The sequence below is a fragment of the Brachyistius frenatus genome, unplaced genomic scaffold (genome assembly GCF_029030835.1).
Source record: "Brachyistius frenatus isolate BFR_SWC_R1_liver_20210118 unplaced genomic scaffold, ASM2903083v1 Contig_10, whole genome shotgun sequence".
In the NCBI taxonomy this organism is placed as follows: domain Eukaryota; kingdom Metazoa; phylum Chordata; class Actinopteri; family Embiotocidae; genus Brachyistius; species Brachyistius frenatus.
In genome coordinates this window covers 5834226-5846913 of record NW_027210609.1, presented here as the reverse complement: position 1 = coordinate 5846913, position 12688 = coordinate 5834226, and the positions used below count along the sequence as shown (strand labels likewise).

The window sequence follows — 12688 nt, the reverse complement described above, 5'->3', positions numbered from 1 at the left end:
CCAACTGAACAACACAAGCAATCCCTAACAACACTGTCACTGTATCCCCAAGGAACACATTAATGCACCCTTCTTTTTTGGGACAAACACAAGGGATCTGAAAAACTTCCCACAGACTGCACGCACAGACAGTTTTTTTTTCCTCACACAAATACAGCATAAAATGAAAATATATTTTTGTCAGTCTTTTATTAGTAAACAACCAACAATTCCCTTTTTACACATTTGGAATTACACTGCAAACAAGTGTTTTCAGGCATTTTGTAACAATATGAAACATAGTAAAAAGCTAAATATGGTAACGACACTGCTGATGGTTTTACTGCAAATGATGTACAGGTATATTCTGGTCATACAACTGGCTTCAAATAGAATATAGTCATTGATTTGTGTGCAATTTGATGGTATATATCTACACTGTAAAAGATACATAATATAGATTAATCACATTCCCAGGGCCAGCCCAAGACTATTGATATTTTTAGATGCAAAACACAATTTCTGTCCATGCCTCCTTTTCCAAATCAGGGAAAAAACGGTGTGTCATAATTAATAATCAAATTTCAACATTTTTAAGCAATTATGTGATTAGCACTTTAAATTAGTATATCACATCAACAATTAAAAAAAAAAGGGTTAATTATGTGTGGTGTGGTAATATGGCTTTGACCTCATTTGTCACCTGGTTCTTCAAAGCAGTAAGAACTGAGCAAACCTAAAACAACATCAGGGAACATCAAGAAGTCTCAGGCTTTATAGGATTATTTCTTTGAGTGATTTCACAGCGATAATAACAGACTACAAACAGACTTTCAAAGTACCAGAGTGATTTCCCTTTTAAATGAAATCGCTGGAGGTGGGGCAAGTACTACCAACAGTTGGCATTATGATGTAGTGTTGGATAAATCATCAAAGACAGCAGAGTGAATTAAAAGTTTTCTTCTCTGGTTTTCCAGGGGACATGGTTGGCCCAGTCGCTCTGCTCATTTAGTCAACAACAGTGTATCTGAGCAAAATCAAGTCAATCAAACCAGCAGAAAATTAGGTCAATATAAACCCGTTATTGTCATCTGTTGAGGCTGAGGGAATGAGATCATATTTTTGAACTCTTTACTGATTTCTTGGATTAGGTCACAATCTGCATTTGTCGCAGGAAAACTTATTGCACTCCACAGGAAAATTCTGAAAAATAGGCAACACTGATTAAAACACTCATCAATAAGATGCTTAAAGGCAAATCGTTTTGCGCGGATAGAAAACACACAATTCATATTCATGAATGTAGAACCGGAGTCTAATTAAGCCTACCTTTGAGGCCTTTTTTTTTTTCAATAAATTTGAAAAGAAGATAAAGTTTGGGAGCTAAGAGAGCTCCAGAGATAGAAACATGCCTACAATGAGACACAATTCATTAGTCAGTTTAGGCTCACAGGTGACTCACTGCTACTTAAGTTCAATTCGGCCAATGTAACCACGGCAATATAGCATAAGAATCATAGAGTATTAATGATTTATGTGAATATAAATAATTCTGAAACAGACGTATTATACTGTACTACAATGAAAAGCTAGGAGTAGAAGCAGTAGGAGCCCGGAGTTCAGAGAAATGAGGCAGAAAAAGTGAAAGAAAAGAAAATCATAAAGCTGATTTAGGAACAAAGTGCCCACAGTAATTCAGAGCAGAGCGGAGATCAAGGTTCAATAAGAGGGCAGCGTGTCGACACTGTGCCACGTCTGATTCTCCAACTATAACCTTCTGCTTATGGGATATTTCAGCTCTAGAATAAAAGTTTCCTCTGAATGAGGGTCTAGTTTCCAGATCTCATTGTTTTCATCACAGGCCAAGTAGTAAAACAACATTGGATGTGTGAGCCAATGCTGATTATGTGAAAAAGAAAAGGGAAGATGAAAAATGTTTATGGGACAATTAAAGAGTTTGGCAAGACCTCACAAAAATCAGCCTCCCTAGTTATACTGTTGCAAAGTAGCAGCAAAAGACTTAAGACAGGCGGGCCCGCCAGCGAACAGTAAAATGAGATCAGAAAAAAAATATTGGGAAACTGGTTCTGTGCCCCATGCGCATTATTGGGCATTTCACACTCAGGATTCTGTCAATGCTTCTTTAGTGATTAGGAGGGTAAAATGCAGAGCAGATGTGAGCAGCTGGAACTGCAATCATATTATAGTCAACAGTCACTATTTGAAACTTTGATTAAAGCCCCGTCATTGGTAGATGTGGACTGAAAGGTTCTTCTGGTCACATAGGTTAAATTTTACAGCAATTTGTTATCATTCTGAAGAGTAAGTGGCAATCTGAAGAGAGAGAGAAATAACCTGAAAATTATAGGTTAAACTTTGTTTTGGGAAATATGCTTATTCGCTTTCTGGCAGAGACAGTTGGAAGAACAACAGAGGAAAAGATACCAATTCTCAAATGTGCCCATCAAATATCAGCGGGTTGAAACAGCCTGCCTGACTCTGTCTTTATGTTAAGCTGAGCTAACTGTCTCTTGCCTTCAGCAACATATTTACTGCACAGACATGTCAGCCGTATCAATTCTCCAAAATGCTGAACTATTCCTTCAATGTACAGGGAGTAGGATCCCACACAACTTTCATTATTGCATCTTTTACCGTGTGATTGTGGTTTGCATTAAAACACCTTTCCGGTATTTTGCATTGGTGGAAACAACAGTCACACAATAAAATTCGAATTAAGTGGGCACAATCCTTCTTGAAAACGGCTGACACTGCGATGAGAGGATTATGGAGAGAGACAGTTTTTTTTAGGATGGCTAACATTAACTTCAAAATATTATGTAAATTAGCGAGTATACACATTCACACTAAAGATGGATCCTTCATGAAGTTGAGAATGTTTGGAGACAGATCTCCAAAAAAAAAAGGCAATAACTTAAGAATTATCAAAATAATTTGGTGAAATTGAATCACTTCATTTCCTTTTTTGGTTGAGAGACAGTAGATTTGTACATATGTACAAATAGAAATGACTTCTGAATCCATCAATCTGTCGCTGTAAAGTTCCTCTGATCAACTTCGAGCTATAGTACACCAGACAGATTCTGTTGTCCATAACAGAAGTCTGCAAAATTGCACGTAACTTTCACTCATCTGTGAATGTATGAATGCAAGCATTTTGTCACCTGAAGTATTTCTCCTGATGGCAATTTTCAGATGATACATGATGTATGTAATATCTGTGTTTGCTACGGCTGTCGGAGTGGCACTGCTTTGCCCGGGTGTCGGTGGCTGCGGGGTGTTTGAGGGTGCGTGGCGGTGAAAGCTGAAACAAGCTGGGAACATGGAATGTGAACAAAGGTCAGGTCACAGGTCAAGTGGGGACAGCCACCGGCATCATCAGCAGCACGTCCTGCGAGACTCTGAGGCCTGCCGTCCCAATTTGAAACCTTTCCCTGAAGTTCCTCCTGCTGCTTCTACAACAGGGATGCGCTTACCTGTGAGGACACACACACACACACACACACACACACAGACATACACTGGTAATAATATTCAGCTTCCCTTTTCTAATTCAATTTGTCCATTTACACACTTTTTTTTTTTTTTTTTACTATTACACAATAGTTTAGTTTAATCTGTAGAGGCAATTGGGTGAGGGAGCAGTTGTTTGATTTCTTACAGTGGCAACGGATAAGCTTGAGTTTCTCTAAAACTCCTGACATGCACACTAGCTGTATACCAATTTCAAAATATGTTTTTTTTTTTGTAAGTTTAGTGAGTTAGTATGCAAGAAACAAACATGCTTTACCATGTTATACCAACATAAAGTTGTTTAATACTTATAATGTTGCCACAATTTATTTAAAATTGTTCAGACATGAGCAGTGCCTCCACTTCCTTTGTGCATTGCATGGAGAGGTATTTTGAGCAAAGTTTTTATCACTCTTGCAGAATGAATAGATTAGATAGTGAAAATTTGATAATATTTTCAGTGTGTATGAAACTGGACACAAATACAGCCATACGGTCAGTAGCACGTAGCGCTACCATGAATTGTATAATCGACTTTAAAAGTGTCAAGACATCATAATTCTGCTTTCAACACGTCATCTGTAGCTTAGTTTGAACTCGCTCATCACCGTCAGAACTTTGCTTCACACACGGTTAAACACTCTTAAACATAAAGAAACTATGTTAGAAACTAACAGAGTATATTGTTCAACACATTGTGCCCCTGCTTTAAAATGTTCTGCGGGAAAAAACAATTATCTTAATGCTGTTCATTGCTTAATTTGTCAAGGGAGTTAAATAAGGACCTGAGGATGTTCAGCCCAGCATGCTCAAGAAACACACTCACTTATCTCTATAAACACCTCGTTGATGTTAATGGCGTTCTTGGCACTGCTTTCTACAAAAATGGCATGGATGGAGTCAGCATAGTCCTTGGCATCCTTTTCTGGCACTTCCCTGTAAATAAAGGAGATATTTTAGAAACACTATGTTGCAATATGTTCAGATTCTCCAGTTTCCTGCCTGATCTGACAACCATCAACATTTTTCTACACATATTATGTGGAAGATTTCACCATTTCACTTACTAGACTCAGGAGTTTTTGTTTAATTCTCTGGCAGATAACACTTTAAACATGGGAGAAAATAAGTACAATGGGAGCTTCTTCAATCCACTGAAAATAAGTAAAGCCTCCAGCAAGGATATCTACACTTTCAATTCCTATAATGATAAAAGATTAACAACAGAGACTGGGACAAACAAGAGCCTGGCACAGGCTATGAGAGCCCGTATTCTGCTTCCAGTACAGAACAAGCTGAATACTATTCATGGGAATTTTATTCTGATGCAGAATTTTCCAAGTATGCAGTATCCCCACAATATCGTTTCTACTGAATTTTACCATGTAAAATATAAAGACCCATCATCGACCCATCAAGAGTTGTAAATAAGATGTCATTATCATTACTACACAGTAGCATTGTTCACAGCACAAAGAGTATCAACTCTAATTCAAGTTCACCTGGCGTCTAACAGGTCACATTTGTTGCCGGCGATGGCGACCACTATGTTCGGTGGGCCGTGCTGCCGCAGCTCTTTTACCCAATTCTTCAGTGTTTGGAAGGACTCCTGTGAGAAGATAAACAAAATGTTTTACTGAATAAAACAATATGCAGACAAGCAACAAGTATCACCTTTTAAAGTTCTGGAAATATTTTAGCATTTTGGGAAACACACTATTTTCTTTCTGGCCAAGAGTTAAATGAAAAGATTGACACTGCTTCAATGTCATTATGGCTAAATTACCAAAAATTAAAATAACAAGATGAGGTCAAATGACTGGACCATGTATGAAATGCTAAAGGGCTCTTAATTTGAAACGAGAGCTTTTAATTTGAAACATATCCCGAATGTTCTGTCATTCGACCAACCAGCGGTGTAACATAGATCAATCAGGGACAAATTTGGGGTGAGAGTTGAAAAAAAAAAAAAAGTGCACAAAAACGACCCCAAGAAATCAACCCCCGAGTGTAGTAGCAGCAGCTCAACATGAGCAAAACAGAAACAGGGTCACTCTGTAACAAATAAAGTGTCGAGTTGTTGCCTCCAATCATGAAAAATCATAGTAATGTCAGATCCACTTCCCCACCCACCACCACCACCTCTACCTTCAGAAACTCTCCGGAATTGACACAATTCATGTCAAAGACTTGATTGACACTAAAAAAAATTTGCAGAAAGGCAATGAGTTTGCAGGTATTTCACTCAGTGACACACATTTGCTACATTAAATGAAGGTAGCCAGCTGCTGACTGTAGCTTCATATTTACTCTAAAAGAGAGAGATTATTGGCAAGAAAGTGAACTAGCAGAGTTCCTAAAATATTGACCTATTCATTTGATACACTTGTCAAATAATCATTCAGAAAAAAAACACTGAAAGGAACAAACACTAGACAGTAAACACTTACTTGTGGAATCAGTAGTTGAAGAGAAACAGTAAAAATTACCTCTTTTGTGATGTCATAAACAATGATGGCCGCCGCTGAACCTCTGTAGTACATCGGTGCCAGAGCACGAAACTATGGGAAGTTGGAGAAAAGCCAAGTAAGAAACAAGCATTGATGAGTAAAGTTATGTATCAACTTGTCAAAAGAAATTCATATCCCCTGTTGTGTGTTTAAAGCTTCTGAATAAGCTTTATCTCAGCTTAAACTAGATGATTTGATCTGCCATCATTGAGTCTGAATATAGCTTTGAAACCAAGAGAAACTAAAGGTGATCAGAGTTAATAATAAGAATTTGAATAATCTTATTAAAAAAAAAATCCATCAAGTCTCATTTTGAAGACTATTTACTTCCAAGTTTTCATTACTAAATATGTCATTTCAGTATAATTGAATAATAATATATTTCTACACTCCACAGACCATCAAACGACGTTGTGGCTTTTCACAGACTACTGCTAATCCATTACATAGGCACAGATTTATGGAGATTACATCACTGTGAGTTTATTAAACTCATTAAAGTTGACTATAACAAACTCCAAAGAGTATAAAAAAGCGGAAAAAAATACAACATGTACCATTTTACAAAACTAAAGGCCTGGTATTCCGAGCCTATAAGCCAAGTGGCTTTATTTAAAATGGAAGTGTGGCAAGTCTTTCCACCACAACCTCACACATGTGAAAGCAATCAAGAGAAAGATGAGCAGAAAGTGTCAAAAGCTGTTAGCGTTTGGATATTTATGCAAGACTATACATTTGATCTTTACCCAATTCATCACAAAGCCTCGCATAATCAAAACAGCATGTGCAAAATTTCTAAATCCATAGCTGCCTGGGAGGCTGGAGGTTTGCCAGGATTTGGTATTTTGCTGGTAAAATACTTTCCAGTGCACAGTGAGACCTGGCTTCATAAATAAGCCCGCTGTCATAATATTTGAAAAGACATTGGGGCTTTTTTCTGCTTGAAGGAAAAGATAAGGTTAAACCCAACTACAATATCAGTAAAAAGTTTCTGAGCTACTCCAACATCCAGCAGATTTAAAGACGAGTTCAGCACTACACCAGACGGATACAAGTTTTTCTGGAGTAAATCCAGTGACAGAAATAACCAAGAACTTGAGTAGTGTACTTTAATATTACAGTTACTTGCACCAGTATTTGTATATTATTTACCATGTATCACAATATGATTCTTAAAGGGGTCATTCTGCTGCATATTATAAACTTTAGTTTGATACTTTAATACATTTTGATTGTATAATAAGCAGGATTTCTACTTGTAATGCAATTGAGTATCATTAAACTGTAGAATTACTACTTTTACTTGTGTAAAGGATCTGGATATGTTTTTCACAACTCTTTAGCTACTACATATAAAATGGAGTAAAAGGCAATTAGTTTTATCTTTTTTCTAATCTGTGCTTAGTTTTGAGAAAAACAGACCAAAAATATAGTTGTAGATATCACAAATTACTAAACAAAAATCTTTTTATGTTTTCTTGCAATATATTCTGCCCTGTGGCTTTTGACAGACAAATTAAACCATGCGTCATGTATTAACTAATGATATTTATCTTAAAAGAAACAACCCGTGTCTCAAGAAGACCTTCACTTGGAATGACCCTGCCTTCCCGCCAATCCTATTTTCCTTTACAATAAGATGGAATAAACTATCCATCTTGAAGTGACACTGTTACCTCAGGAAAGCACACATTCCACATAATTATAGTTGTTACTGGCCCCAAGTCCACCAACAGGAATCCAGCTTGGGATACTTGGCAGAGGCACTGAGGACAGTGCTGTCTGTATCATTGGCAAGTGTTGGGCTGCACCACCGCCAGTCCTGTGTGGTCTATCTGTGCCTTAACCCAAAGAGCAATCACAGCGAGGCCAGACGTCTAGCCACACAGCCGCGCAGAAAACAGCTCCAGTGATGCCCAGAGAATGCTGATTAATTGCTGAAACCAGGAGCTGGGTGTATAATGAAAGGGATCCTCCTATTCCAGTAGGATGCAAGGTTCCCTTTGCTTGTTTTTTGTGAGAAGGAGCAGTCGGAGGGGGAGGCCCAGATGGGCTGTTGACAGCTGGGCTCAGATGTACTCGTAAGGCTTCATCTGGTATTCAGCTATGGATGGTGGATTGTGGGAATCACAGAGCTTTCCTTTATACCTTTGTCTATCCTTACATGTGCATTGGCTGGCTTTGTATTCCTCTTTCTCAACTCAACAGATTGTGATCCACAGAGGCCTCACAATAGCACAACAGCTTAGGGAAAAAAAACACACACACACACACACACACACACACACACACACACACACACACACACACACACACACACACACACACACACACACACACACACGCACACACACGCACACACACGCACACACATGCGAAACCTACCGAAGGAATGCGGCTACTTTTTCAACCACAGATGTGAACTACTTGGGAGACCGAGAGGTCACGCGGGAGTTAAAAAGTATATTTATGGGAATATAAGGGTGAAGAAAATGGAAAAGACCACAAAAGAATCACAAAAGAAAAATAGCTTGTTGCACAGGAGAAAACACACAGCAGGGAAGAAGGAAGCCATTCGGATGTGGAGTGGCAGTGACTCTCAGATAAGACCCAGCAGCATCACACACTGGACGACAGAGACGGCTTGAGTTTCATCCTCACATCTTATCTTAAATGGGGTTACACTGATGTCCCCTAAAGGCCACAAAGAAGCACTGGCCTCCCGGGGGAAAGTAGGATAAAACACAGGCAGAGTCTTATCTCACCTCCCTGGAGAGTGCAGCAGCAGGGATACAACATTACAATAGCAGAGGACTGTGCATGAGAAAAAGAGAAGGTCATGCACAAAGAAAAGAGAAGTGATGCAGAGATGTAATGCAGAGAAATGCGGGAAGTGGCGTGTGAGTCAAAGGAGAAAGCAGTTCCTTACTTACAACCATTTGGGGATTGGTGTCGATTTCACAGACTTAAATGCTGAAATTGTACCCAAACACCAAAATGTATCCTGTTTCCTATATCAGGTATCATTTCTAAGCATGGTTTAAGTCCTGATCTATGTGTGGGTGACAAGGCATTTATAGACACATAGGAGTGTAGATTATATAACAAGTGGCATCTCAACACATGCTGACAAGACACTTTTCGAAGGTGTGACGAGTTAAATGAATGTAAAAGGGGACCGCAGGCAATCCTTTAAATGTGTCAAAAATGTAAGAATGGAACAGGAAGAAGGACAGAGGCAAAGATGTGACTAAGATTAAAGGTGACAGATGTCGTGACAGATTAGAGGTTTTCTACAAGACAAATCAAACAATGGTCACTAATTTTAAGAAAAAAAACATCACACCGGGTGTAATTTAAATGAGAAAGTAGACTCCTAAAACAAGAGCCCTAAAAGAGGTCAAATATTTGTAAAGGGGTTGAACTCTACCTATAGAAAGGTAAATGTTGCCCCCTATCAGAAGTAATGACTAACTGCAGTGTTCACATTTCCCCCATTGAGGGAGTGGTGCATGCACATGTTGTTGGCTCTTTCACTTCCTACAAAACCACATGGTAAGAGTAACAAGACTTCTGAACAGGCCAAACTTGATATCTATCACTAAACTGTACTGCTATGCCACAACATACTTGAACTTTATGCACAAGCCTATTAAGAAAACTGCTGAGGCCAATTCCTCAGTGGATATTACTAACCCGCTCCTGTCCTGCTGTGTCCCAGATCAGGAACTTGTGCAGCTCATTTTGGTATTGCACTGTCTTTGTCATGAAGGAGGCCCTGGAGAGGAGAAATGGTGTCAATGACACTCTATCGATTCAAATATCAGACAAATAATAAAACTGTCACTGCAACTAATAGGTTTCATCCAAACTTAATTACGATAAAAAAGACATCTTAAACTAGGAGCCAGCGGTAAACAACATCAAGTGTTAAAGATTCAATAGGGCGGATTTACACTGTATCAAATAGAATCCGACCAATATTGTATTTTTGAGGCTGACAACAATACCATTTGGTTTTGCTTATAAAATTGGATTTTGATGCGTCATAAAAATTCAAAAACAACCTGTCTGCCAATATTCAGCAGACATTTCACAGCTGAATAATAAATATGTCAGTGTTTGTCAGGGAGTGTGGCAAGGCTGTTTGTAATTTACCTCAAATGTATCTGGCATGTCTAATTCCTTGTTTGTTTTTTTTAATTAGCCAACAAATATTGACACATATATCCATGATTATTTAAAAATTGGTTACCAAAAATGTAACTAATGTTAAAAATCATGACAAATATGTGTCACAAGTTGATAAAGTAATGTTTTGAAATTGTTAAGGCTTACTTACGTATGAACTTGATGTTCAGCCACAAAAAATGATTTTAATTATAATGTTATGAAATAGAGATTTAACTTTTTCCATATAAGACGATGGAACTAGCAAATATTGTTCATTCTTAGTTCATGAATTAATAAAATTACTGATTAACAGAACTGGAATTTTAATCAATTAATTAGTTAATCAATTATTTGTTTAACTTTGGTTTACATTTACGCACAAACTAGTAAAAACACATCACAATTGCTTGTTTTTCAGACCAGAAGTCCAAAATCTACATTTGTTCAGTCTAGTATCACAGGAGAAAGAAAAGCAGACACTCCCGATATTGAAGAATCTGTTTAAAAACAATCATTATCATTTGATTATCAAATATTTGCTGAATCCTTTTCCGACAGTTCTTTCAACTCCAACAGGAATGGGTGAATTCACTACATTACAATGTCCCTATAACAACAAATGAGACAGAGATTAAACTAATTTACCCAATTGTTGGATTGATGTTTGGGTCGAAGCTGTCTTCCACAAATCTCCAAACAATACTTGACTTTCCAACTCCAGTATCCTGCAGAGACAAAATGAAGACGATGCTTACTAAACCTGTTCAAAAACAATTACTAAAGGTATAAAAGCACATTCTCACAGCACAGCCTGTCCCACACGTAAACTGTAATTTACTGATGATTCAAGCTGGAGAGAATAATTTCCATTGTTTTTAAACTCTTGTAGGATAATAAAGAAAGAATAGAGATGATGTTAACTCAAGAATGTCCTAATGAGATGCTGGCAGAAAAACTTATAGCATATGCTGTTGTTATAAGCAGTCTAAATGCATGAATGTTTCTCCTTTGACTGATTTTTAAATGGTGAGCGCAGCAAAGACCACCATATCTGTATACAAATTAGTATTTTTTTTCATTATTATTTAATTTGTCACTTTTTTTTTAATGATAATCAACAAATCATTTAACCTATAACATGCCAAAGAAATAGTGAAAATCCCCAGCACAAGTTCCCCACAGTCCAGGGTGACAACTTTAAATGTGTCATTAATAGTTGAAAACCTAAAAATACTAAATTTACAATGACATAGAACAGAGAAATGCAAATAATTTCCAAGAGTCGTGGAAACCTGTCAGTTCACGCTTCAATATATCGACTATTTCAGGTCTATCTTATTCTCAGAAGTGAGAGAAAGTTATTTCAAGAATGTTATGTGAAACTAGAAGGCAAATGATGCTCTTTTTTATAGAAAAACTAGCTTGAAGGCTGTGACTGTGCCTGACTTTTTCAATAAAGAGAGCAGCAGCAAAGTACTATTATAAATCATGCCAATTTTTGGTGCATGAAACCTTAGTAAACTACTTAAAAATGCCCATCACAGTTTGCAATACACCATTGTGAGAAAACAAATTAAAATGTATATTGATTTAAAACTCAGAAAAGCATAAAATCATTACATTCAACATTACATGAAAGCTGGATCTATGAGCTGAGCTGCTCTTAAAATAGCAACAGCTGGACTAATATATTAATCAACTAATTGTGGAGATGTGAGGGTGTTTTTGTGGGAGAGTATTAATGGGATGAAGTGAATGACACCTCATGGTGTTATTACATGTATTTTTGTCCAGACATGCTTTCAGTGCTGTTAACTGATTTGTATTCAGTACTGAGTGCAACGAAGACTAATAACGTTATTCGACAAGACAACATACGACCACTTGATCACAGGCTGTCAACACATTTACCTCTAAAGTATAAAGTATATACCTACCTACCTACCTAACCTGTCCCATCAGTGTGCTGCAGCCTGATATCAGCTGTTTTGATGCTGCAGGTACAGTCAAATGTCCACTGAAGACTATGGGTGAACATATTGAGATAGAAATCGATGCTGACTCACCCCCAGGAGACAAACTTTCAACTCTCTGAGAGCCATATCGATCTTCCTCTCTCAATCCGAGTCGGTGGTGATGATGATGATGATCATTGGCAGTTTTCTGCCTTTTATCTTGAATATTCTTCAGGTGGCGACTGGTTTAAAAACAACTCTACTTCATCGCGGTCAAACGCTGACAAACGCACATCTCGGGTTGTGTAATAACTCTCGCTACGAGCGTTAAAACGTCCAGCAGACCGTCGTATTTGCCATGTTGGGATTATTGTAAACAGCTAGCTAGCTAGCAGCGAAGCCGCCGAATTGCTCGGGCTCCATCTTGGAACTACGGCGTGTGGTCACGTGACCGTTTCGGCTCTTCTTCTTCTTCTTTTTTTTTTTTGTTTTGTTATTTTTGTTTGGAGATACACAAAGCGCTCAGTTATGTCCGAC

At 37.8% G+C, this 12688-nt stretch overlaps 1 protein-coding gene across 2 annotated transcripts; it reads right to left on the bottom strand.

Annotated features, from left to right (window-relative positions):
- Positions 1-172: 172 nt before the first annotated feature.
- rab22a (RAB22A, member RAS oncogene family) lies at positions 173-12597 on the bottom strand. 2 transcript variants are annotated; one of them, XM_069691054.1, is made up of 7 exons: positions 12263-12597; positions 10842-10921; positions 9720-9801; positions 6003-6074; positions 5016-5122; positions 4356-4449; positions 173-3476 (listed from the first exon to the last, which is right to left on the bottom strand). In XM_069691054.1, the coding sequence occupies exons 1-7, from the start codon at positions 12296-12298 to the stop codon at positions 3456-3458; spliced, it is 492 nt and encodes a 163-aa protein (XP_069547155.1). In that variant the 5' UTR covers positions 12299-12597; the 3' UTR covers positions 173-3455. The 2 variants fall into 2 exon arrangements, with proteins under 2 accessions (XP_069547155.1, XP_069547154.1); XM_069691053.1 differs by having other exon boundaries at positions 4340-4449; positions 12263-12596.
- Positions 12598-12688: the final 91 nt, after the last annotated feature.

Excerpts from the sequence above, each read along its gene's own strand:
- rab22a (XM_069691053.1), bottom strand. The coding sequence starts at position 12,298 with ATGGCTCTCAGAGAGTTGAAAGTTTGTCTCCTGGGG. Across the intron at positions 10,922-12,262 it reads TGAAAGTTTGTCTCCTGGGG|GATACTGGAGTTGGAAAGTC; the intron begins GTGAGTCAGCAT and ends TTGTCTCTGCAG. Across the intron at positions 6,075-9,719 it reads ACACAGCAGGACAGGAGCGG|TTTCGTGCTCTGGCACCGAT; the intron begins GTTAGTAATATC and ends AACTTCCCATAG.